This window comes from Bombina bombina, chromosome 4 (assembly GCF_027579735.1).
Source record: "Bombina bombina isolate aBomBom1 chromosome 4, aBomBom1.pri, whole genome shotgun sequence".
NCBI classification, from domain to species: domain Eukaryota; kingdom Metazoa; phylum Chordata; class Amphibia; order Anura; family Bombinatoridae; genus Bombina; species Bombina bombina.
This window is the reverse complement of record NC_069502.1, coordinates 825,316,904-825,343,040: the sequence shown is the minus strand read 5'-3', so window position 1 is coordinate 825,343,040 and position 26,137 is coordinate 825,316,904. Positions and strand designations below refer to the sequence as shown.

The 26,137-nt window shown below is 40.1% G+C and overlaps 1 protein-coding gene across 1 annotated transcript in view; it reads right to left on the bottom strand.

The window, feature by feature from the left end:
- Positions 1-3,776: 3,776 nt before the first annotated feature.
- Positions 3,777-26,137, bottom strand: part of LOC128657923 (gastrula zinc finger protein XlCGF66.1-like) — a 172,154-nt gene continuing 149,793 nt past the window's right edge. Inside the window, exons 10-11 of the mRNA XM_053712350.1 lie at positions 11,458-11,562; positions 3,777-3,835 (exon numbers count right to left, since the gene is read on the bottom strand). Coding sequence (XP_053568325.1) covers positions 3,777-3,835; positions 11,458-11,562 — 164 coding nt within the window. The remainder of the gene's footprint in view (positions 3,836-11,457; positions 11,563-26,137) is intronic.

Sequence of the window (26,137 nt, the reverse complement as noted above, 5' to 3'; positions counted from 1 at the left end):
TTTTTTTTTTTAGGGTGGGAGGCTCAGATTGGGTGACCCTAGCTTGCCCCTATGATGATGCAGGCTAGGGACACCCCCAGAGGCCCCATGATGCACTGGGCATCGCCATCTTGGATGCCTAGTGAAGGGGGAGGGGGGGGGGCTATTTAGGGCTTTTTTTTTTATTATTCGTTTTTTTTTTTTTTATATTTTTATTTTAATTTATAACTAACTAAGTGCCTCGACCCACCGAGGCACTTAGCAAACAAGCAGAGCATCGGAAGCGTGTCCGATCGCTTCCGATGCTCTAAAACACTGCCGGGCTCCACGTGGAGCGAAACCGGAAGTGATCACTCGTGGGGGAGTGATCAATCCGGTCCCGGCACTCGGGAACAGTATTGCAGGATGCCTAGACCTCAAGGCAAGCCTGCAATACTGTTAGAGCAGCTGGAAGCGATTTCGATCGCTTCCAGTGCTCTGTTAAACCGACGACGTATGCCATACGTCCTCGGTCGTTAAGTGCTTTTTTTTTGAGGACGTATGGCATACGTCGTCGGTCGTTAAGGGGTTAAAAAAAAAGTTATGGGCTATAGAAATAGATCATCTACAAAACATTTATGCAAAGAAAAAATGAGTGTATACTGTCCCTTTAATAAAGGTCTGATTACTGCTAAGTAACTTTCTCTCTCCTGAGTGAACTGGTCCTTAAAAAAGGCTAAGAGCTCTTACACCACAGCAGAGGGTCAAGTTTGTTTAACCCCTTAGTGACCAGACCATTTTTCAATTTTCTTACCGTTAAGGACCAGGGCTATTTTTACATTTCTGCGGTGTTTGTGTTTAGCTCATTTACTGTACACAGACATTACATACAGTTTTTCTCTCCATTAAATGGACTTTCTAAAGATACCATTATTTTCATATCATATAATTTACTGTTAAAAAATTATAAAATATGATGAAAAAAATTGAAAAAAAACCCACAAAAAACCCCACACACTTTTTCTAACTGACCCCCAAAATCTGTTACACATCTACAACCCCCAAAAAACACCCATGCTAAACAGCTTCCAAATTTCGTCCTGAGTTTAGAAATACCCAATGTTTACATGTTCTTTGCATTTCTTTCAAGTTATAGGGCAATAAGTACAAGTAGCACTTTGCTATTTCCAAACCATTTCCCCCCAAAAATTTGTGATAGTTACATTGTAACACTGATATCTGTTAGGAATCCCTGTATATATTGATCTAGGCCCGTTTTGGTATATTTCATGCCACCATTTCACCGCAAAATGCGATCAAATAAAAAAAATTGTTCACTTTTTCATAAACTTTAGGTTCTCACTGAAATTAATTACAAACAGCTTGTGCAGTTATGGCACAAATGGTTGTAAATGCTTCTCTGGGATCACCTTTGTTCAGCCTCCCACCTGACACATCGCACACCCTGATCCCTTCCTGACCCCTCTCAAACAGCTCTCTTCCCTCCCCCTCTCCCCAATTGTCACCCCCATCTTAAGTACTGGAGGAAAGTCTGCCAGTACTAAAATTATTATTATTATTATTGGTTATTTGCAGAGCACCAACAGATTCTGCAGCGTTATAAAATAAAAGGCTTTCTTTAATAAATATATATACTGCAGTGTAGGATCCCCTTTACCACCCAACCTCACTGATTCCCGCAAATAGCTCCCCCCCCTCCTACCTTTTTGTTTGTTTCTCTTGTCCTGAGGAAGGAGACCTTTACCTCCCGTGATATCAGAAATAATTTCAGTCAAGCCAGGTCCAAACAAGGTTTTTCCCTTGTAAGGAATTGCTAAAAGCTTAGACTTAGAGGACACAGCCGCAGACCAAGGTTTTAACCATAAGGCTCTGCGAGCTAAAATAGAGAAACCTGAAAACTTTGCTCCCAGATTATCAACTTGAAGGGAAGCATCCATAATAAAGGAATTAGCCAATTTAAGAGCTTTAATCCTATCCTAGATTTCATCCAGAGAAGTCTCTGTTCTGATAGCATCAGATAATGCATCAAACCAATATGCAGCCGCGATAGTGACGGTAGCAATACACACAGCTGGCTGCCATTGTAAGCCCTGATGTACATGCATCTTCTTGAGTAATCCTTCTAGTTTCTTGTCCATAGGATCCTTGAAAGCACAACTATCCTCTATGGGAATAGTAGTTCTCTTGGCTAAGGAGGAAATGGCTTCTTCAACTTTGGAGACTGTTTGCCAAGCCTCCTTAACAGAGTCGGCTATGGGAAACATCTGGAGTCGCTGTCATCCAAGGTAGCTAAAACCTCCCTAAGTAGTAGACGGAGATGTTCTAGCTTAATCCTGAAAGATACAACTTCAGTATCAGTAAGAGGAATTACACTGTCCGAATCTGAAATTTCTCCTTCAGATGCTACTACGGTATCCCCCTCCTCAGGCTTCTGGGAGGGGGTATCTGAAATAGCAACATTTGCGTCAGAAACCTCACTTACTAAATGTCTGATTTTCCTCTTACGCTTTCCCTGCAATACTGGAAAGGCAGACAACGCACCTGAAATTGTAGCAGACATGAGAGAAGCGATGTCTTTTAAAGTAAACCCAACTGGAGCTACTGAGGAAACGCAGGGCACTGCATGTGAGGGCGGCAAAATTTGGGACACTTGGGGAGAAAACTGCGGCATAAAATGAACATTATATATGCTTGTCAAGTCAATTGTTTCAATGTTAATTAATTACTGGAAAAGTAATGTAAAACAAAAAATGTGAGGCTTTCTCTCAATTTGGGAACTCGACCATGATATGTAACCGACTAGTTTAAACTGGACTTCAGTACAATTTATGTTAAAGATTTACTCCTTGTTTAATGCTATTTTTGCTATTTATGTATGTCGGAACATTGTATGCCTCAATAAAAATTATTAAATAAAAAAAAAAAAAATGAACATTGTCATTAGATTCCTGACCCTCATCCTCCTTAGAGAGTGATGGCTCAGGAAAAATGTTATCCCTGTAACTTATAGTCCTTTCAACACAAGAGGGACACAAAGGGATTGGTGGTTCCACATTGGCATCAAAACAAAGTGCAGGTGACATTTTGCAATGCCTCACGGTCCATTATTACTCTTAATGACCAGGAGTAGCAAGTAAAAAGTAAATATTTTAATAAAATTAAACTTTGCAAAAAAACTTTACTGTCTGTTTAAGAATTAAACTAACTTTTTTTTTTTTTTTATTAAACTGCATAATGTAGTAAAAACGATAATTTGACCAAAAAACAGTACACTTCTACACCTCAGCTGTCTGCTGAGGTGCCTACCTTCCCACAACACCAGAGATACGTCCCACTATGACAGGAGATGATCCGTAGAGTAGCAAGAAAAGGATGCAAGAAAACCACTCCTAGAAACGCTTGTTCTTATAAAACGTTTCTAAGCGTTTCTAGTCGGCCTGGAGCTGAGTCACATCCGTATGTGTCAGAGAAATGGCGCGCAGTGCTAACAAACCTGCTACACTAAGCCCCGCCCCTCGTGGGTGTCTCTGTAAACAACCTCCAGGTCGGTATTATACTGTATTAAAACCGCCGGGAGTTTAGTGGAAACGCCAAAAAGTTGTATCCACGCAGCATCCCCAGCCCCAGTGCCTGCTACGCTGCCTAATAATTCTCCTTTACTAAGGATAAATAAACTGTCCCATATGAGAATAAAGAGTCTGTCAACCCTTTTCTCGTTCAAGTAAACATAGTGCCCACTCTTTCTGATGTGAAAACTGTGTCACCTCCAGAAAAAATTAAAGTAAGCACTTACCTGATTAATGCCCGACAGCAAGGCATCTCACCCGGCTTGAGAGGTCCTCACCCTCACATAGGCCTGTGGAATAAGAAGGACTGAGTTCTTTATTTTCCCCCAGATCTTCACAATCAGGGGAGCATGAAATCTATGAGAGGCGCAGTGAGAATTATGTCCCACCAGTTCTCATTGCTCTAAAGCCACCACTGCTCTACTGAAGAGACTGATATGGACTACGGCTACACCCTAGAACAAAGCAGCACAATCTTGTACTACTTAAAAATAATAAACTCTTGATTGAAGAATCTTTTCTAACACCTCACTTTACCACTTCCTATCACTAACGAAGGCAAAGAGAATGACTGGAGTGGGAGGGAAGGGAGGAGCTATTTAACAGCTTTGCTGTGGTGCTCTTTGCTGCCTCCTGCTGACCTGGAGATGAATATCCCATTAGTAATTAAGATGATCCGTGGACTCATTGTGTCATAAAAAAGAAAACATCAAACCACCACAGTTAATGTGTTTATTTAAAAAAAGGCTAAGAGCGTTTACATCACAGTAAAAAACATAATTTATGTAAGAACTTACCTGATAAATTCATTTCTTTCATATTGGCAAGAGTCCATGAGCTAGTGACGTATGGGATATACAATCCTACCAGGAGGGGCAAAGTTTCCCAAACCTCAAAATGCCTAAAAAAACACCCCTCACCACACCCACAATTCAGTTTAACTAATAGCCAAGCAGTGGGATGATAAAGAAAGGAGTAGAAATCACCAACAAAGGAAATTTGGAAATAATTGTATTTTATACAAAAAATCATAACCACCATAAAAAGGGTGGGCCTCATGGACTCTTGCCAATATGAAAGAAATGAATTTATCAGGTAAGTTCTTACATAAATTATGTTTTCTTTGATGTAATTGGCAAGAGTCCATGAGCTAGTGACGTATGGGATAGCAATACCCAAGATGTGGATCTCCACTCAAGAGTCACTAGAGAGGGAGGTAATAAAAACAAAACAGCCATTTCCGCTGAAAAAATTAATCCACAACCCAAAAAAATAAGTTTATTTTCATAATTGAAAGAAAAAAACTTAATTCAAAAGCAGAAGAATCAAACTGAAACAGCTGCCTGAAGAACTTTTCTACCAAAAACTGCTTTAGTAAATGTATGCAAAGAGGACCAAGTTGCCGCTTTGCAAATCTGATCAACTGAAGCTACATTCTTAAAAGCCCACGAAGTGGAGACTGATCTAGTAGAATGAGCTGTAATTCTCTGAGGCGGGGCCTGACCCGACTCCAAATAAGCTTGATGAATCAAAAGTTTCAACCAAGAAGCCAAGGAAATAGCAGAAGCCTTCTGACCTTTCCTAGGACCAGAAAATAAAACAAATAGACTGGAAGTCTTCCTGAAATCTTTATTAGCTTCCACATAATATTTCAAAGCTCTTACCACATCCAAAGAATGTAAGGATCTTTCCAAAGAATTCTTAGGATTAGGACACAAGGAAGGGACAACAATTTCTCTACTAATGTTGTTAGAATTCACAACCTTAGGTAAAAATTGAAAAGAAGTCTGCAAAACTGCCTTATCCTGATGTAAAATCAGAAAAGGAGTCTCACAAGAAAGAGCAGATAGCTCAGAAACTCTTCTAGCAGAAGAGATGGCCAAAAGGAACAACACTTTCCAAGAAAGTAGTTTAATGTCCAAAGAATGCATAGGTTCAAATGGAGAAGCCTGTAAAGCTTTCAGAACCAAATTAAGACTCCAAGGAGGAGAAATTGATTTAATAACAGGCTTAATACGAACTAAAGCCTGTACAAAATAGTGTATATCAGGAAGTATAGCAATCTTTCTGTGAAATAAAACAGAAAGAGCAGAGATTTGTCCTTTCAAGGAACTTGCAGACAAACCCTTATCCAAACCATCCTGAAGAAACTGTAAAATTCTAGGAATTCTAAAAGAATGCCAGGAGAATTTATGAGAAGAACACCATGAAATGTAAGTCTTCCAAACTTTATAATAAATCTTTCTAGAGACAGATTTACGAGCTTGTAACATAGTATTAATCACTGAGTCAGAGAAACCTCTATGACTTATTACTAAGCGTTCAATTTCCATACCATCAAATTTAATGATTTGAGATCCTGATGGAAAAACGGACCTTGAGATAGTAGGTCTGGCCGTAACGGAAGTGACCAAGGCGGGCAACTGGACATCCGAACCAGATCCGCATACCAAAACCTGTGTGGCCATGCTGGAGCCACCAGCAACACAAATTATTGTTCCATGATGATTTTGGAGATCACTCTTGGAAGGAGAACTAGAGGCGGGAAAATGTAAGCAGGATAACACCAAGGAAGTGTCAGCGCATCCACTGCTTCCGCCTGAACATCCCTGGACCTGGACAGGTATCTGGGAAGTTTCTTGTTTAGATGAGAGGCCATGAGATCTATCTCTGGAAGACCCCACATCTGAACTATCTGAGAAAACACATCTGGATGGAGATACCACTCCCCTGGATGTAAAGTCTGGCGGCTGAGATAATCCGCTTCCCAATTGTCTACACCTGGGATATGTACCGCAGAGATTAGACAGGAGCTGGATTCCGCCCAAGTAAGTATCCGAGATACTTCTTTCATAGCTTGGGGACTGTGAGTCCCACCCTGATGATTGACATATGCCACTGTTGTGATATTGTCTGTCTGAAAACAAATGAATGGTTCTCTCTTTAACAGGCCAAAACTGAAGAGCTCTGAGAATTGCACGGAGAGCTAAAATATTTATTGGTAATCTCGCCTCTTGAGATTTCCAAACCCCTTTTGCTGTCAGAGATCCCCAAACAGCTCCCCAACCTGAAAGACTCGCATCTGTTGTGATCACAGTCCAGGTTGGCCGAACAAAAGAAGCCTCTTGAACTAAACGATGGTGATCTATCCACCATGTCAGAGAGTGTCGTACATTGGGATTTAAGGATATTAATTGTGATATCTTTGTATAATCCCTGCACCACTGATTTAGCATACAAAGCTGTAGAGGTCTCATGTGAAAACGAGCAAAGGGGATTGCGTCCGATGCTGCAGTCATGAGACCTAAAACTTCCATGCACATAGCCACTGAAGGGAATGACTGAGACTGAAGGTGCCGGCAGGCTGCAACCAATCTTAAACGTCTCTTGTCTGTTAGAGACAGAGTCATGGACACTAAATCTATCTGGGAGCCTAAAAAGGTGACCCTTGTCTGAGGAATCAAGAAACGTGTTGGTAAATTGATCCTTCAACCATGTTTCCGAAGAAACAACACTAGTTGATTTGTGTGAGATTCTGCAGTACGTAAAGACTGAGCTAGTACCAAGATATCGTCCAAATAAGGAAACACCGCAATACCCTGTTCTCTGATTACAGATAGTAGGGCACCCAGAACCTTTGAAAAGATCCTTGGAGCTGTTGCTAGGCCAAATGGAAGAGCAAAAAATTGGTAATGCTTGTTTAGAAAAGAGAATCTCAGAAACTGATAATGTTCTGGATGAATCGGAATATGAAGGTATGCATCCTGCAAGTCTATTGTGGACATATAATGTCCTTGCTGAACAAAAGGCAGAATAGTCCTTATAGTCACCATCTTGAAAGTTGGTACTCTTACATAACGATTCAAAATTTTCAGATCCAGAACTGGTCTGAATAAATTTTCCCTCTTTGGAACAATTAATAGATTTTAATAAAACCCCAAACCTTGTTCCTGAAGAGGAACTGGCATGATTACCCCTGAAGAATCCAGGTCTGAAACACACTTCAGGAAAGCCTGAGCTTTTACTGGATTTGCTGGGATATGTGAGAGAAAAAATCCTCTCACAGGAGGTCTTACTCTGAATCCTATTCGATACCCTTGAGAGATAATGCTCTGAATCCATTTATTTTGGACAGATTTTATCCAAATATCCTTAAAAAACCTTAATCTGCCCCCTACCAGCTGAGCTGGAATGAGGGCCGCACCTTCATGCGGATATATGGGGCTGACTTTGGTTTCCTAAATGGCTTGGATTTATTCCAATTTGAGGAAGGCTTCCAATTGGAAGCAGATTCCTTGGGGGGAGGATTGAGTTTTTGTTCCTTATTCTGACAAAAGGAACGAAAACGGTTAGAAGCCTTAGATTTACCCTTAGGTTTTTTTATCCTGAGGCAGAAAAACTGACTTTCCCCCAGTGACAGTTGAAATAATAGAATCCAACTGAGAACCAAATAAATTATTACCTTGGAAAGAAAGAGATAGTAATCTAGATTTAGAAGTCATATCAGCATTCCAAGATTTAAGCCACAAAGCTCTTCTAACTAATATAGCTAAAGACATGGATCTAATATCAATTTTGATAATATAAAAAATGGCATCACAAATAAAATGATTAGCATATTGCAGTAAGCAAATAATGCTAGATAAGTCAGAATCCAATTCCTGTTGCGCTAAATTCTCCAACCAGAAAGTTGATGCAGCCGCAACATCAGCCAAAGAAATTGCAGGTCTTTGAAGATGACCTGAATATAAATAGGCCTTCCTTAGATAAGATTCAAGCTTCCTATCTAAAGGATCCTTAAAGGAAGTACTATCTTCCATAGGAATAGTGGTACGTTTAGCAAGAGTAGAAATAGCCCCATCAAATTTGGGGATTTTTTCCCAAAACTCTATAGATTTTGCTGGTAAAGGATACAATTTTTTAAAATTTGAATAAGGAATAAAAGAAGTACCTGGCTTATTCCATTCCTTAGAAATCATATCAGAAATAGCCTCAGGAATAGGAAAACCCCCTGGAGAAACCACAGGAGGTTTAAAAACAGCATTTAAACGTTTATTAGACTGAATGTCAATAGGACTGGTTACCTCAATATCCAAAGTAATTAACACTTCTTTCAATAAAGAACGCATATACTCTATTTTAAATAAATAAGTAGATTTGTCAGTGTCAATGTCTGAGGAAGGATCTTCTGTATCAGATAGATCCTCATCAGAAGAGGATAAATTATTATATTGTTGGTCATTTGAAATTTCATCAACTAAATGAGAAGTTTTAAAAGACCTTTTATTTTTATTAGAAGGTGGAAATGCAGACAAAGCCTTTAGGATAGAATCAGAAACAAATTCTTTAAAATTTACAGGTATATCATGCACATTAGAAGTTGAAGGAACTGCAACTGGCAATGTACTATTACTGATGGATACACTATCTGCATGTAAAAGTTTATCATAACAACTATTATAAATGACATTCGACGAAATAATTTCTACAATTTTACAACAAATGCACTTTGGTAGAACTGATGTCAGGCAGCAATGTTCCAGCAGAAACTTCTGAGGCAGGATCAGATTGAGACATCTTGCAAAATGTAAGAAAAAAAACAACATATAAAGCAAAATTATCTATTTCCTTATATGACAGTTTCAGGAATGGGAAAAAATGCAAATAGCATAGGCCTCTGATAGAGAAAAAAGCAAGAGGCAAACATCAATGGGGTATTGAAATAATGAAAAAGTTTGGCGCCAAGTATGACGCACAACGAAACAAACTTTTTTGGCGCCAAAAATAACCGGAAATGACACACTTGCGTCACTAATGACGCAACCATGTGAAAGGTCTCGGCGTCAAGTATGACGCCGGAAATGACGAAGTTGCGTCATAGACGTATTTTTCCGTGCCAAAAATATTTTCGCACCAAAAATGACGCTATAAAGTTTAGCATTTGACGCACCCTCGGGCCTAATGCCGCCCGCAATTTGCAAGAAGTAGTCAATTGAAAAAAAGACTAAACCCCAGGTAAGAAAAAAATTTCTTTAAAAGATGTTTATATTTCCCAAATATGAAACTGACAGTCTGCAGAAGGAAATACATGAACCTGACTCATGGCAAATATAAGTACAATACATATATTTAGAACTTTATATAAATGCATAAAGTGCCAAACCATAGCTGAGGTGTCTTAAGTAATAAAAAACATACTTACCAAAAGACACCCATCCACATATAGCAGATAGCCAAACCAGTACTGAAACAGTTATCAGTAGAGGTAATGGTAAATTGAGAGTATATCGTCGATCTGAAAAGGGAGGTAGGAGATGAATCTCTACGACCGATAACAGAGAACCTATGAAATAGACCCCCGTTAGGGAACTCATCGTATTCAATAAGTGATACTCCCTTCACGCCCCTCTGACATTCGCTGTACTCAGAGGAATCGGGCTTCAACAATGCTGAGAAGCGCATATCAACGTAGAAATCTAGCACAAACTTACTTCACCACCTCCATAGGAGGCAAAGTTTGTAAAACTGAATTGTGGGTGTGGTGAGGGGTGTATTTATAGGCATTTTGAGGTTTGGAAAACTTTGCCCCTCCTGGTAGGATTGTATATCCCATACGTCACTAGCTCATGGACTCTTGCCAATTACATGAAAGAAAGGGTTAATATGCAAATAAAAGGACCACTTAATACAGTACAATTACATAATTAACAAATGCATAATAAAAAGACAATGCAATAACACTTACTCTGAATTTCAAATTTATTTTTTCTCTTTTTCCGCTCCCTATATCATGTGACAGACATCAGCCAATCACAGACTAGTATATTTATACCCTGTGAGGTTGTGCACATGTTCAATAAGAGCTTGTTCCCCAGAAATTGTGTATATAAAAAGAATGCAAAATTTGATACAGTTGGAAGTAAATTGGAAAGTTCTTTCTGAATCATAAAAGTTTATTTTGACTAGTGTTCCTTGAATCAGTTTTATATTTTTTTAGAATGTTGCATTTATGCCATACATTCTTTACTTGTAATGAAGACCAGAATATCATTTTATATAAAAAGTAATATATAATATGTAAAATCAACTTTATTAGTGAACATGCACATCAGACATGTACACTCACCTGTGTCCTATTTCCAGCACACACATCTCACATGTACACTAACCTCTGCCCTGAAACCCTCCCATGTGGCACACATACACTATCTGTGCCCTGTTTCCCCACAGACATGACACACAAACACTCACTTTGTCCTACATCCCTCTCAAGTGTCACACATTTAAACTGCTTTCCTTAGGTATGTCATATACGTATGCTCACCTATCCCCTCCTTTCCACAGACATGTCACACACGCACACTCACCTGTGCCCTACTTTACAAAGGGAAGACACATGTACACTCACCTGTGCCCTGTTTTCCACAGACATGTCACACACTTACACTAACCTGTTCCCTGTGTCCCTCTCACGTGTCACCAATATACACTCACCTATGCCCTGCATCCCTTAGACATATCACACACTTACACTAACCTATTCCCTGTGTCCCTCTCACGTGTCACCAATATACACTCACCTATGCCCTGCATCCCTTAGACATATCACACACATACAATCACATGTGCCCTGCTTCCCACAGACATGCCACACACGCACACATGTGCCATACTTCCCACAGACGTGACACACATACACTCACATGTGCCCTGCTTCCCACAGACATGCCACACACATACACTCTCACGTGCTTTGCTTTCCTCAGACATGTCACACATACACTCACCTGTGCCCTACTTCCCAGACATAGCACACACATACTCACCTGTACCCTGCATCCCACAGATATGTCAAACACGTACACTCACCTACACCCTGCGTCCCTTAGACATCTCACACTCACCCACTCACCTGCACTTATATTGCCACAAATTTCCTGCTCTGATGGTTCAACATTTCTTAGCAACTGATCCTCTGTTTGTTCCATGTTACATGAAATCTTAGCATCGTTTTCATCTGGGGAAAAAAAAGAATAAATAATCACTCTTTAGTCTCTTCTGTAGGTTTAAATGGACATTGTGCAGTAATTGTGCTCCATTTTAATATGCTCCCTATGATCTGCATTAGACACTGAAGTATAACAAATTGTGAATAAACAACTACTTTATCTTTATTTTGTCATTTAAATGAGTTGATTTTGTCTGTTGAAATCACCACCTATACTGAAAATATGAATACTTTGGTATTCTCTATGTAAACAAGAGTCAGCAAGCAGCAATAAAGTTCCCAGTAGGGTATGGAAGAGATATGCAACAATAATGGCCTTTTCAATTGCAGTCTCTCCTGGCCATTGAGTAAAGACAGATAGATAAGGAAGCATTATTGTATAGAGAGAAAGACAAGATTATAAGGGTCTGCTATTTCTGCAGGCTCAGTCCATTTATATAGGTTTACTCTTGAGAAAAATAGTTTGAGGATTTAATCAGCAACAAAAAGCTATTTCATATATATAAAAAAACTAAATGAACATGTTTCCATACACTTTAAACTCAGCTGCCACTATAATATGTAATTGGGAACACATTAAAGTGATGCCAAATGTAGTGTATACAGCATTCACATTTTAGATTGCACATATCCTAAACAGCATAATCGCATATTATTTATTTTTAATGTTGCGTTTTATTATTGTAATATTCATAAATTTTGTACCTCTCAGTCGTATGTCTCCAGACCGCCCTCACCGTTTCCCCAAGCCTAGAGTAAATGACGTTCACTGAGGGTTGTACCTATCTAACGTCACAGGAAGGGCGGATGTTATCCCAAAGAATTAGACTTCCGCCTGCTATCGATGCACGCTCCCATATCACCTTACTGTGCGCATGCTCAATATTTCACACAGATTTACAGTATCTCACAAAAGTGAGTACACCCCTCACATTTTTGTAAATATTTTATTATATCTTTTCATGTGACAACACTGAAGAAATGACACTGCTACAATGTAAAGTAGTGAGTGTACAGCCTGTATAACAGTGTAAATTTGGTGTCCCCTCAAAATAACTCAACACACAGACATTAATGTCTAAACCGTTGGCGTCAAAAGTGAGTACACCCCTAAGTGGAAATGTCCAAATTGGACCCAAAGTGCCAATATTTTGTGTGGCCATCATTATTTTCCAGCACTGCCTTAACCCTCTTGGGCATGGAATTCACCAGAGCTTCACAAGTTGCCACTGGAGTCATCTTCCACTCCTCCATGACGACATCACAGAGCTGGTGGATGTTAGAGACCTTGCACTCCCCCACCTTCCATTTGAGGATGCCCCACAGATGCTCAATAGGGTTTAGGTCTGGAGAAATGCTTAGCCAGTCCATCACATTTACCCTCAGATTCTTTACAAGGCAGTGGTTGTCTTGGAGGTGTATTTGGGGTTGTTATGTTGGACTACTGCCCTGTGGCCCAGTCTCTGAAGGGAGTATGTCACAGTACACGTTGGCATTCATGGTTCCCTCAATGAACTGTAGCTCCCCAGTGCTGGCAGCACTCATGCAGGCCCAGACCATGACACTCCCACCACCATGCTTGACTGTAGGCAAGACACACTTGTCTTTGTACTCCTCACCTGGTTGCCACGACACACGCTTGACACCATCTGAACCAAATAAGTTTATCTTGGTCTCATCGGACCACAGGACATGGTTCCAGTAATCCATGTCCTTAGTCTGCTTGTCTTCAGCAAACTGTTTGGGGGCTATCTTGTGCATCATCTTTAGAAGAGGCTTCCTTCTGGTACAACAGCCATGCAGACCAATTTGATGCAGTGTGCGGTATATGGTCTGAGCACTGACAGGCTGAACCCCCACCCTTTCAACCTCTGCAGCAATGCTGGCAGCACTCATACATCTATTTCCCAAAGACAACCTCTGGATATGATGCTGAGCACGTGCACTCAACTTCTTTGGTCGACCATGGCGAGGCCTTTTCTCAGTGGAACCTGTTCTGTAAAACTGCTGTATGGTCTTGCCCACAGTGTTGCATCTCAGTTTCAGGGTCTTGGCAATTTTCTTATAGTCTAGGCCATCTTTATGTAGAGCAACAATTCTTTTTTTCAGATCCTCAGAGAGTTCTTTGCCATAATGTGCCATGTTGAACTTTCAGTGACCAGTATGAGAGAGTGTGAGAATGATAACACCAAATTTAACACACCTGCTCCCCATTCACACCTGAGACCTTGTAACACTAACGAGTCACATGACACCGGGGAGGGAAAATGGCCAATTGGGCCAAATTTGGACATTTTCACTTAGGGGTGTACTCACTTTTGTTGCCAATGATTTAGACATTAATGGCTGTGTTTTTAGTTATTTTGAGAGGACAGCAAATTTACACTGTTATACACGCTGTACACTCACTACTTTACATTGTAGCAAAGTGTAATTTCTTCAGTGTTGTCACATAAAACGATATAATAAAATATTTACAAAAATGTGAGGGGTGTGCTCACATTTGTGAGATACTATATGTAAACAGTGAATTACGAGATTCACGGTTTACATCGTCTTGTAAAGTTCCCCTACGAATGTAACGAGCATTTAATTGTGTAAAATGTATAAAAGTTTTATAGTAATATAAAATAAAAGATCATCATATTACTATACTATTACTATACTGTAAATTCACATTTTTATATCAAGTAGTACCAAGTTGGGCTAATATGATTATTAAAATTAGCTAATTGCCAAAAAAATCTGCCCCCAGTTCAAAACGGAAGGTTTTCAATACTTTCACATTCTTCCCCTCTGATCCGCAGAGTAGCGCAATGAGAAGAAGCTGCTGGCAGCAATCCAAATAAACACTGAACCATCACAAAAACTAAAATTCACTGTTTACAATGTAGCAATCCTGAAACTGCCCATGGAAGTAATGTACATGTCTGTGGGGATCGTGAATGCACATAATGACGACGGGTATTTTAGAATGATGGTGCAACACAAACTTTTGTGCATGCGCATTGATGCTGAAAACTAAGGCAATTATAAAAAGACTGTCAACTGACTGCAATAGGACAATAGCGATGCGGTCAGAGGAAAACAAATAAAGTATGGAGCGGGGATGGTGTTTAAGCGGCAGGGAATACTATATTTGGAGACTTATAGTTAGAAATTGAAGGTATTTTAAAAAATGGCAATAGTGATTTTTATGCAGTTACTTTCAGATGGCACTTAGTTAAATGATAGAGTTTACCATCACTTTAATGTGAAACCAATTTTACAGTACATGGTTCCTTCAATACTGGTAAAACCAAAAAGGATATTAATTCTTGCCAATTTTCCAAAATAACATAAAAATCCCACAGTTAATTTAAAGGGACAGTTCACCCAAAAAGTAATCAATTTTCGAAACATAATAGCAGGAAATTAAGTTTGGTAGTGCTGAATTTTCTGTGTAAATCGTTTTCTGAATTTACCATTTTTTTTTTAATGTCCGTTTACAAAGTACACTACCTAAGCCCCTTAGAATATGTTCTTGACGTGCGGCCAGTCTGTTATTACTCCCTTTAGCGCATTGTGCATGCGCCGCCCCTCAATCTTGTTATTCCCTCTTATGTCAGAGCTATTGTAACAAGCTCACTTAGCACAGACAGATGAAGCATGATTTATGTTAATCTAAGTTTGGAGCGGTGTTAAAAAGGTTTATCCGATGAGCTGTGCCTGATGACCTGTGCGCACGTTATATTTATCAATCTACAATGCTCTGAGAAGGGGGGGGGGGCAATAGTGGGGGAATGGATGACAACTTTGTACTGCTGTTAAACCTGCTGAAAAATAGTGGCTGCATTGTACATCCTGCAAAGTATGCTGTGTAACAGTGATCATAAATCCCCTTTACAACCTTGAAAAATTCTTATGCGTAATAAAAATAAGAACATTGACTGCACACATTCATGAGACTGGGACAGGCTGTGTAATAATATCGCTAGACTAGGAGAGAAATCACTGCAGTTAACATTCTCACAGCCTGCTTGACACCAGAAACATTATCCACAAGACTAGGTAGTAAGCATATGATGGCTAAGGTACTTGCTACAAAACAGATTTTCACAGCCTGCTTGACAGCAGAAACATGATACACAAGACTAGGTAGTGAGCATATGATGGCTAAGGTACTTGCTACAAAACAGAGATTCTCACAGCCTGCTTGACAGCAGAAACATGATACACAAGACTAGGTAGTGAGCACATGATGGCTAAGGTACTTGCTACAAAACAGATTCTCACAGCCTGCTTGTCACCAGAAACATGATACACAAGACTAGGTAGTGAGCATATGATGGCTAAGGTACTTGCTACAAAACAGATTCTCACAGCCTGCTTGACACCAGAAACATGATACACAAGACTAGGTAGTGAGCATATGATGGCTAAGGTACTTGCTACAAAACAAATTCTCACATCCTGCTTGACACCAGAAACATGATACACAAGACTAGGTAGTGAGCATATGATGGCTAAGGTACTTGCTACAAAACAGAGATTCTCACAGCCTGCTTGTCACCAGAAACATGATACACAAGACTAGGTAGTGAGCATATGATGGCTAAGGTACTTGCTACAAAACAAATTCTCACAGCCTGCTTGACAGCAGAAACATGATACACAAGACTAGGTAGTGAGCATATGATGGCTAAGGTACTTGCTACAAAACAAATTCTCACAGCCTGCTTGACAGCAGAAACATGATACACAAGACTAGGTAGTGAGCATATAATGGCTAAGGTACTTTCTACAAAACAGATTCTCACAGCCTGCTTGACAGCAGAAACATGATACAGAAGACTAGGTAGTGAGCATATGATGGCTAAGGTAATTGCTACAAAACAAATTCTCACAGTCTGCTTGACACCAGAAACATGATACACAAGACTAGGTAGTGAGCATATGATGGCTAAGGTAATTGCTACAAAACAGAGATTCTCACAGCCTGCTTGACAGCAGAAACATGATACACAAGACTAGGTAGTGAGCATATGATGGCTAAGGTACTTGCTACAAAACAGATTCTCACAACCTGCTTGACACCAGAAACATGATACACAAGACTAGGTAGTGAGCATATGATGGCTAAGGTATTTGCTATAAAACAGAAATAAGACACTCCCCCCCTCCCCCTTCCTCTGCATATGAAAAGACCCTTTACACAAACAGGAGCAAGCTGGAGTAGGTAGCTGACGGTATTCTCATAAAACTTTGAAGCTTGGTTAGGAGTCTGAAAATCAGAGCAATGATATTTAAAAATAAGCAAAACTATACATTAAAAAAAAAGTTATGGGCTATAGAAATAGATCATCTACAAAACATTTATGCAAAGAAAAAATGAGTGTATACTGTCCCTTTAATAAAGGTCTGATTACTGCTAAGTAACTTTCTCTCTCCTGAGTGAACTGGTCCTTAAAAAAGGCTAAGAGCTCTTACACCACAGCAGAGGGTCAAGTTTGTTTAACCCCTTAGTGACCAGACCATTTTTCAATTTTCTTACCGTTAAGGACCAGGGCTATTTTTACATTTCTGCGGTGTTTGTGTTTAGCTCATTTACTGTACACAGACATTACATACAGTTTTTCTCTCCATTAAATGGACTTTCTAAAGATACCATTATTTTCATATCATATAATTTACTAGGGATGCACCGAAATTTCGGCCGCAGAAAGTTTCGGCCGAAAATGGCATTTTTGGCTATTTCGGTTTTCGTTTTTTTAGCCTGTTATTTTCGGTAAAATTATTGTGTAGCATGTTTCAAATTTGATGCTAGCCTAGAGCTACTGTTTAAGTTTATTACTTGACTTACTGTTCTGCATATAATGAGTTTTCTAGGACTATACTTTATTTGGATAATTGGTAAAAAAAAACCTGTTAAATATGATTCTGTTACATAGAACTAAATAAAGAATAATACAGTATATTGATATTTATAATTGTTTTAAGTAGGGATGCACCAAAATTTTGGTCGCAGAAACATTTTGCCCGAAAATGGCATTATTTTTTGCCTGTTTTTTTTTTCTTGGTAGAATTATTGTGTAGCATATTATTGTTTTAAGATATTTTTGTCCAATGTTAGTGTGTTACTTTCAATAAAAGTGTGGGCTTTTTTATTGGCTCTAATTATGCAAAAAAAAAAAACCTAAAAAAAAAAAAATTAAAAAAATACATTTTCGGTATCAGTTTCGGTTTTCGGCCAAGTACATCTCGGATTTTCGGATTCAGTTTTGGTCCAGAATTTCCATTTCGGTGCATCACTATAATTTACTGTTAAAAAATTATAAAATATGATGAAAAAAATTGAAAAAAACCCCACAAAAAACCCCACACACTTTTTCTAACTGACCCCCAAAATCTGTTACACATCTACAACCCCCAAAAAACACCCATGCTAAACAGCTTCCAAATTTCGTCCTGAGTTTAGAAATACCCAATGTTTACATGTTCTTTGCATTTCTTTCAAGTTATAGGGCAATAAGTACAAGTAGCACTTTGCTATTTCCAAACCATTTCCCACCAAAAATTTGTGATAGTTACATTGTAACACTGATATCTGTTAGGAATCCCTGTATATATTGATCTAGGCCCGTTTTGGTATATTTCATGCCACCATTTCACCGCAAAATGCGATCAAATAAAAAAAATTGTTCACTTTTTCATAAACTTTAGGTTCTCACTGAAATTAATTACAAACAGCTTGTGCAGTTATGGCAGAAATGGTTGTAAATGCTTCTCTGGGATCACCTTTGTTCAGCCTCCCACCTGACACATCGCACACCCTGATCCCTCCCTGACCCCTCTCAAACAGCTCTCTTCCCTCCCCCTCTCCCCAATTGTCACCCCCATCTTAAGTACTGGAGGAAAGTCTGCCAGTACTAAAATTATTATTATTATTATTGGTTATTTGCAGAGCACCAACAGATTCTGCAGCGTTATAAAATAAAAGGCTTTCTTTAATAAATATATATACTGCAGTGTAGGATCCCCTTTACCACCCAACCTCACTGATTCCCGCAAATAGCTCCCCCCCCTCCTACCTATTTGCTGCCATCTTGGGTACTGGCAGCTGTCTGCCAGTAAACAGTTTGCTAAATTTTATGCTTTTTTTCCCCTTAAAAAAATAATAAATAGAAAACCCATTTTGTTATGTAGTGTAGCTGCCCCCCCTCAATACCCTCCCCCTCCCAGATCCCTTTCCCAACACTTAGCCCCCCTCTCCCTCCTACTCTTTCATTAAAAAATTTCCACAGTGTAGCAGTCCCAACCGCTCCCGTGCGCAGTCCTGCCCCTTACGCACGCTCCAGGACATCTCTTCATCGCAAAACGGAACACCTCCAGCAATAGGCCGCCCACCCTCCTCCCAGCTATCCTTCCCACGTCACCAACGATCGGAGGCCGATGCAGAGAGGACCACAGAGAAGCTCTCTCTGCATCAATTGCTTAAAAAAGGGTATTTCACAATGCCTCAATATCGAGGCATCGCTGCAATATCCTGATCACTTCCAGCGCTTGAAACCCCAAAGGACAAGCCAGGCACATCCTTGGTCATTAACGACCGGTTTTTGTAGGACATGCCTGGTACGTCCTTGGTTGTTAAGTGGTTAATATACAACATGAGGCTTATTGCTTATGTGCACAAAGCATTCAGTTTTATTTTTTAGAATTTTATATTTTTACCAGATATTCTTTACTTGTAAGAAAGACCAGAATATCACTATTTCTTTCATGTAATTGGCAAGAGTCCATGAGCTACTGACGTATGGGATATACAATCCTACCAGGAGGAGCAAAGTTTCCCAAACCTCAAAATGCCTATAAATACAGCCCTCACCACACCCACAATTCAGTTTTACAAACTTTGCCTCCCTATGGAGATGAAGTAAGTTTTTGCTTGATTTTCTTCAGTGATATGTGCTTCTCAGCATTTTGAAGCCTGATTCCTCTCAGAGTACAGAGTTTGTCAGAGGGATGTGAAGGGAGTATCACCTATTGATTCTATGGTAAATCTTTTCATAGGTTCTCTCCCTTTTCAGATCGACGATATACTCTCATATTCCATTAACTCTACTGATACTTTTTCAGTACTGGTTTGGCTATCTGCTATATGTGGATGGGTGTCTTTCGGTAAGTATGTTTTCATTACTTAAGACACTCTCAGCTATAGTTTGGCATTTTATGTATTAATATAAAGTTTTAAATATATGTATTGTACTTATATTTGCCATGAACCAGGTTTATGTATATTTCCTTTTGCAGACTATCAGTTTCAAAATTGGGAAACATATTTAGGAAGTTATTTTTTCTTAACTGGGGTATAGTCTTTTCTTCAAATTGACTGCTTTTTCATTAATTTTCACAGGCAAAATTAGGCTTGCGAGGTCGCAAAATGCTTATTTATTGCGTCTTTCTTGGCGCGAAGGTACGGTCAGTGATACAAATTCGTCATTTCCGGCGTCTTAGTTGACAGCAGGTTTCCTTGGACAAGGTTGCTTCTGCCATGATGCGTCATTTCTGGATGTTGTTAGCGCCAAAAAATTATTTCATTTTGCGTTGTGCATCATACTTGGCGTCAAATAATGTAATTATTTAAACCCCACGTCCTATATGCTATGCTGTTTGCATTTTTTCCCATTCCTGAAACTGCCATATAAGGAAATTGATAATTTTGCTTAATATGTTGTTTTTTTCTCTTACATTTGCAACAGATCTACCAAAGCCAAGTGCATTTTTTGTCAATTTGTGGAGATTATATCTCCAGCTGTGGTATGTAATAGTTGTCATGATAAGCTTTTACATGCAGAAAATGTGTCCATCAGTAATAGTACAATGCCTGTTGTTCCTTCAACATATAATGTACATAATAACCCTGTGATTATAAAAGATTTTATTGCTGATGCGATTCAGAAGGCTTTGTCTGCTATTGCGCCTTCTAATAAACGTAAAAGGTCTTTAAAAACTTCTCATAAAGTTGAAGAAATTTCAAATGACCGACAACATACTGAATTATCCTCCTCTGATGAGGATCTATCTGATTCAGAAGAACCTACCTCAGATATTGATACTGACAAATCTACTTATCTCTTTAAGATGGAGTATATTCGTTCCTTTTTAAAAGAGGTGTTGATTACTTTGGATATTGAGGAAACTAGTCCTCTTGATACTAAAACTAGTAAACGTTTAAAATCTGTTTATAAACCTCCTGTGGTTACTCCAGAGGTTTTTCCAGTTACTGGTGCTATTTCTGATATGATTTCAAAGGATTGGGATAGCCCTGGTACTTCTTTTATTCCTTCTTCTAGGTTTAAAAAGTTGTATCCTTTGTCAGCAGTTAGATTGGAGTTTTGGGAAAAAATCCCCAAAGTTGATGGGGCTATTTCTACTCTTGCCAAACGTACTACTATTCCTATGGAAGATAGTACTTCTTTTAAGGACCCTTTAGATAGGAAACTTGAATCTTATCTAAGGAAAGCTTATTTTCTGGCTACATTCTTAGGCCTGCTATATCCATGGCTGATGTTGCAGCTGCATCAACTTTTTGGTTGGGAAGCTTAGCGCAACAGGAAACAGATCCTGATTTGTCTAGCATTGTTTGCTTGCTTCAACATGCTAATCATTTTATCTGTGATGCTATTTTTGATATCATCAAAATTGATGTTATATCTATGTCTAGCTATTTAAGCTAGAAGAGCTTTGTGCCTCAAATATTGGAATGCTGACATGGTATCCAAGTCTAGATTACTATCTCTTTCTTTCCAAGGTAACAATTTATTTGGTTCTCAGTTGGATTCAATTATTTCAACTGTGACTGGGGGGAAGGGAGTTTTTTGCCTCAGGATAAAAGATCTAAGGGTAAATCTAAAGCTTCTAATCGTTTTCGTTCTTTTCAACAGAATAAGGAACAGAAAGCGAATCCTTCCCCCAAAGAATCTGGTTCCAATTGGAAACCTTCTTCCAGTTGGAATAAATCCAAGCCTTTTAAGAAACCAAAGCCAGCCCCCAAGTCTGCATGAAGGTGCTCAGCTGGTGGGGGCAGATTAAATTTTTTCCAAAACATTTGGGCAGATTCTGTCCAAAATCAATGGATTCAGAGTATTATCTCTCAAGGGTATCGGATAGGATTCAGAGTAAGACCTCCTGTGAGAAGATTTTTTCTCTCACACGTTCCAGGAAATCCAGTGAAGGCTCAGGCTTTTCTGAAGTTTGTTTCAGATCTAGAGCTTTAAAGGGGTAATCATACAAGTTCCATTTCAGGAACAGGGTCAGGGGTTTAATTCAAATCTATTCATTGTCCCAAAAAAAAGAAAATTCATTCAGGCCAGTTCTGGATCTAAAAATTTTGAGTCGTTTTGTAAGAGTGCCAACTTTCAAAATGGTGACTATAAGGACTATTCTGCCTTTTGTTCAGCAAGGTCATTATATGTCCACGATAGACTTACAGGATGCATATCTTCATATTCCGATTCATCCAGACCACTACCGGTTTCTGAGATTCTATTTTCTAGACAAGCATTACCAATTTGTCGCTCTTCCATTTGGCCTAGCTACAGCTCCAATAATTTTTTCAAAGGTTCTCGGTGCCCTACTCTCTGTAATCAAAGAACAGGGTATTGCGGTGTTTCCTTATTTGGACAATATCTTGGTACTAGCTCAGTCTTTACATTCTGCCGAAACTCTCACAAATCAACTAGTGTTGTTTCTTCATATGAGACCTCTTCAGCTTTGTATGCTGAAACAATGGTGCAGGGATTATACAAAGATATCACAATTAATATCCTTAAATCTCAATGTTCGACACTCTCTGACTTGGTGGTTATATCACCATCGTATAGTTCAAGGGGTCTCTTTTGTTCGTCCAACCTGGACTGTAATCACAACAGATGCAAGTCTTTCAGGTTGGGGAGCTGTCTGGGGATCTCTGACAGCACAAGAGGCGAGGTTACCAATGAATATTTTAGAACTCTGTGCTATTTTCAGGGCTCTTTAGATTTGGCCTTTGTTGAAGAAAGAACCAGTCATTTGTTTTCAGACAGACAATACCACAACTGTGGCATATGTCAATCATCATTTATTGTTTCCCAGACTTCCCAGGCTTGGCAGTGGAGCTGTGTCTTATTGTTGGAGGTGAAAATGGGGCACTCCATCAATTCTAGGTAAGTCATGGTTTTAGAGATATCGCTCCAGGTGGGGAGTGTAGTTTACTTCCTCAAACGGGCAATAGACAGCTTGACCGCCCCCAGCAAATAAATACTAATCAGGCTTCTGGATGTGGATTTATTTTTTCAACGGAAAAAACAGAATTTATGCTTACCTGATAAATTACTTTCTCTTGTGATGTATCGAGTCCACGGATTCATCCTTTACTTGTGGGATATTCTCCTTCCCAACAGGAAGTGGCAAAGAGAGCACACAGCAGAGCTGTCCATATAGCTCCCCCTCTAGCTCCACCCCCCAGTCATTCGACCGAAGGTTAGGAAGAAAAAGGAGAAACCATAGGGTGCAGTGGTGACTGTAGTTTAAACAAAAAAGCTACCTGACTTAATAGCCAGGGCGGGCCGTGGACTCGATACATCACAAGAGAAAGTAATTTATCAGGTAAGCATAAATTCTGTTTTCTCTTGTAAGATGTATCGAGTCCACGGATTCATCCTTTACTTGTGGGATACCAATACCAAAGCTTTAGAAGGGAGGGAACAAGACAGGTACCTTAAACAGAAGGCACCACTGCTTGTAAAACCTTTCTCCCAAAAATAGCCTTCGAAGAAGCAAAAGTATCGAATTTGTAAAATTTGGAAAAAGTGTGCAGCGAAGACCAAGTCGCTGCCTTACAAATCTGTTCAACAGAAGCCTCATTTTTAAAAGCCCATGTGGAAGCCACTGCTCTGGTAGAATGAGCAGTAATTGTTTCGGGAGGCTGCTAGCCAGCAGTCTCATAGGCCAAACGGATGATGCTTTTCAGCCAAAAGGAAAGAGAGGTAGCAGTCGCCTTCTGACCTCTCCTCTTGCCAGAATAGATAACAAACAATGAAGGTGTTTGTCTGAAATCCTTAGTTGCTTGTAAATAGAACTTTAAAGCACGAACCACATCAAGATTGTGTAACAGAAGAAGGATTAGGACACAGAGAAGGAACAACAATTTCCTGGTTAATATTCTTATTAGACACAACCTTAGGAAGAAAACCGGGTTTGGTACGCAAAACTACCTTATCTGCATGGAAAACCAGGTATGGTGAAGTACACTGTAAAGCAGATAACTCTGAAACTCTTCGAGCAGAAGAGATAGCTACCAAAAACAAAACTTTCCAAGATAAAAGCTTAATATCTATGGAATGTAAAGGTTCAAACGGAACCCCTTGCAGAACTGAAAGAACTAAATTCAGACTCCATGGCGGAGCCACAGGTCTATAAACAGGCTTGATTATGACTAAAGCTTGACTAAACGCTTGAACGTCTGGTACCTCTGCCAGACGTTTGTGTAAAAGAATAGACAAAGCAGATATCTGTCCTTTTAAGGAACAAGCTGATAATCCTTTCTCCAATCCTTCTTGGAGAAAGGACAATATCCTGGGAATCCTAATCTTACTCCATGAGTAACCCTTGGATTCACACCAAAAAAGATATTTTCGCCAAATCTTATGGTAGATTTTCCTGGTGACAGGCTTTCTAGCCTGAATCAGGGTATCAATAACCGACTCAGAGAAACCACGCTTAGATAGAATTAGGCGTTCAATCTCCAAGCAGTCAGACGCAGAGAAATTAGATTTGGATGCTTGAAAGGACCTTGTATGAAGGTCCTGCCTCATTGGTAGTGTCCATGGTGGGACAGATGACATGTCCACTAGGTCTGCATACCAGGTCCTGCGTGGCCATGCAGGCGCTATCAGAATCATCGAAGCCCTCTCCTGCTTGATTCTGGCAACCAGACGAGGGAGGAGAGGAAACGGTGGAAAAACATAGGCCAGATTGAAGGACCAAGGCGCTGCTAGAGCATCTATCAGCACCGCCTGGGGATCCCGGGACCTGGGCCCGTAAAGAGGAAGTTTTGGTGTTCTGACGGGACTCCATCAGATCCAATTCTGGAGTGCCCCATAGCTGAGTCAGCTGGGCAAATACCTCCGGGTGGAGTACCCACTCCCCTGGGTGAAAAGTCCGCCTCCCAGTTGTCTACTCCTGGGATGTGAATTGCTGAGAGATGGCAGGAGTGATCCTCCGCCCACCTGATTATTTTGGTTATTTCCGTCATTGCTAGGGAACTTGTTCCCCCTTGATGATTGACGTAAGCTACAGTCGTGATGTTGTCCGACTGAAATCTGATGAATTTGGCCGCAGCTAGCTGAGGCCATGCCTGAAGCGCGTTGAATATCGCCCTCAGTTCCAGAATGTTTATCGGGAGAAGAGCTTCCTCCCGAGACCATAAGCCCTGAGCTTTCAGGGAGTCCCAGACAGCGGAAACACATTCCCTGAGAGAGGTGATCCTGAGACAACCACCAGAGAAGAGAATCTCTGGTCCTCTGGTCCAGCTGTATTTGAGGAGACAAATCTGCATAATCCCCATTCCACTGTTTGAGCATGCATAGTTGCAGTGGTCTAAGGTGTATCCGTGCAAAAGGGACTATGTCCATTGCCGCTACCATTAGTCCGATTGTCTCAATGCACTGAGCTACAGATGGCCGAGGAATGGAATGAAGGGCTCGGCAAGTGGTTAAGAGTTTAAACTTTCTGACCTCCGTCAGAAATATTTTCATTTCTACCGAGTCTATCAGAGTTCCTAGGAAGGAAACTCTTGTGAGGGGGGAGAGAGAACTCTTTTTGATGTTCACCTTCCACCCGTGAGACCTCAGAAAGGCCAATACAATTTCCGTGTGAGACTTGGCTCTTTGGAAAGTCGACGCCTGAATTAAGATGTCGTCTAGATAAGGCGCCACTGCTATGCCCCGCGGTCTTAGAACCGCCAGGAGGGAACCTAGCACCTTTGTGAAAATTCTAGGAGCAGTGGCCAACCCGAAAGGAAGAGCCACAAACTGGTAATGCTTGTCCAGAAAGGCGAACCTGAGAAACTGGTGATGATCTTTGTGGATAGGAATGTGCAGATACGCATCCTTTAAATCCACGGTGGTCATATATTGACCCTCCTGGATCATTTGAGATCCAGGATTGGTCTGAAAGTTCCTTCTTTCTTGGGAAACACAAACAGGTTTGAGTAAAAACCCAGCCCTTGTTCCGCAATTGGAACTGGGTGGATCACTCCCATTGTATGTAGGTCTTCTACATAGCGTAAGAACGCCTCTTTCTTTGTCTGGTCTGTAGACAGACGAGAAATGTGGAACCTTCCCCTTGGAGGGGAGTCCTTGAATTTTAGAAGATATCCCTGGGATACAATCTCTAAGGCCCAGGGATCGTGTACATCTCTTGCCCAGGCCTGAGCGAAGAGAGAGAGTCTGCCCCCTACTAGATCCGGTCCCGGATCTGGGGCTACCCCTTCATGCTATCTTGGAGGCAGCTGCAGGCTTCTTGGCCTGTTTATCCTTGTTCCAGCCCTGGTAAGGTTTCCAGG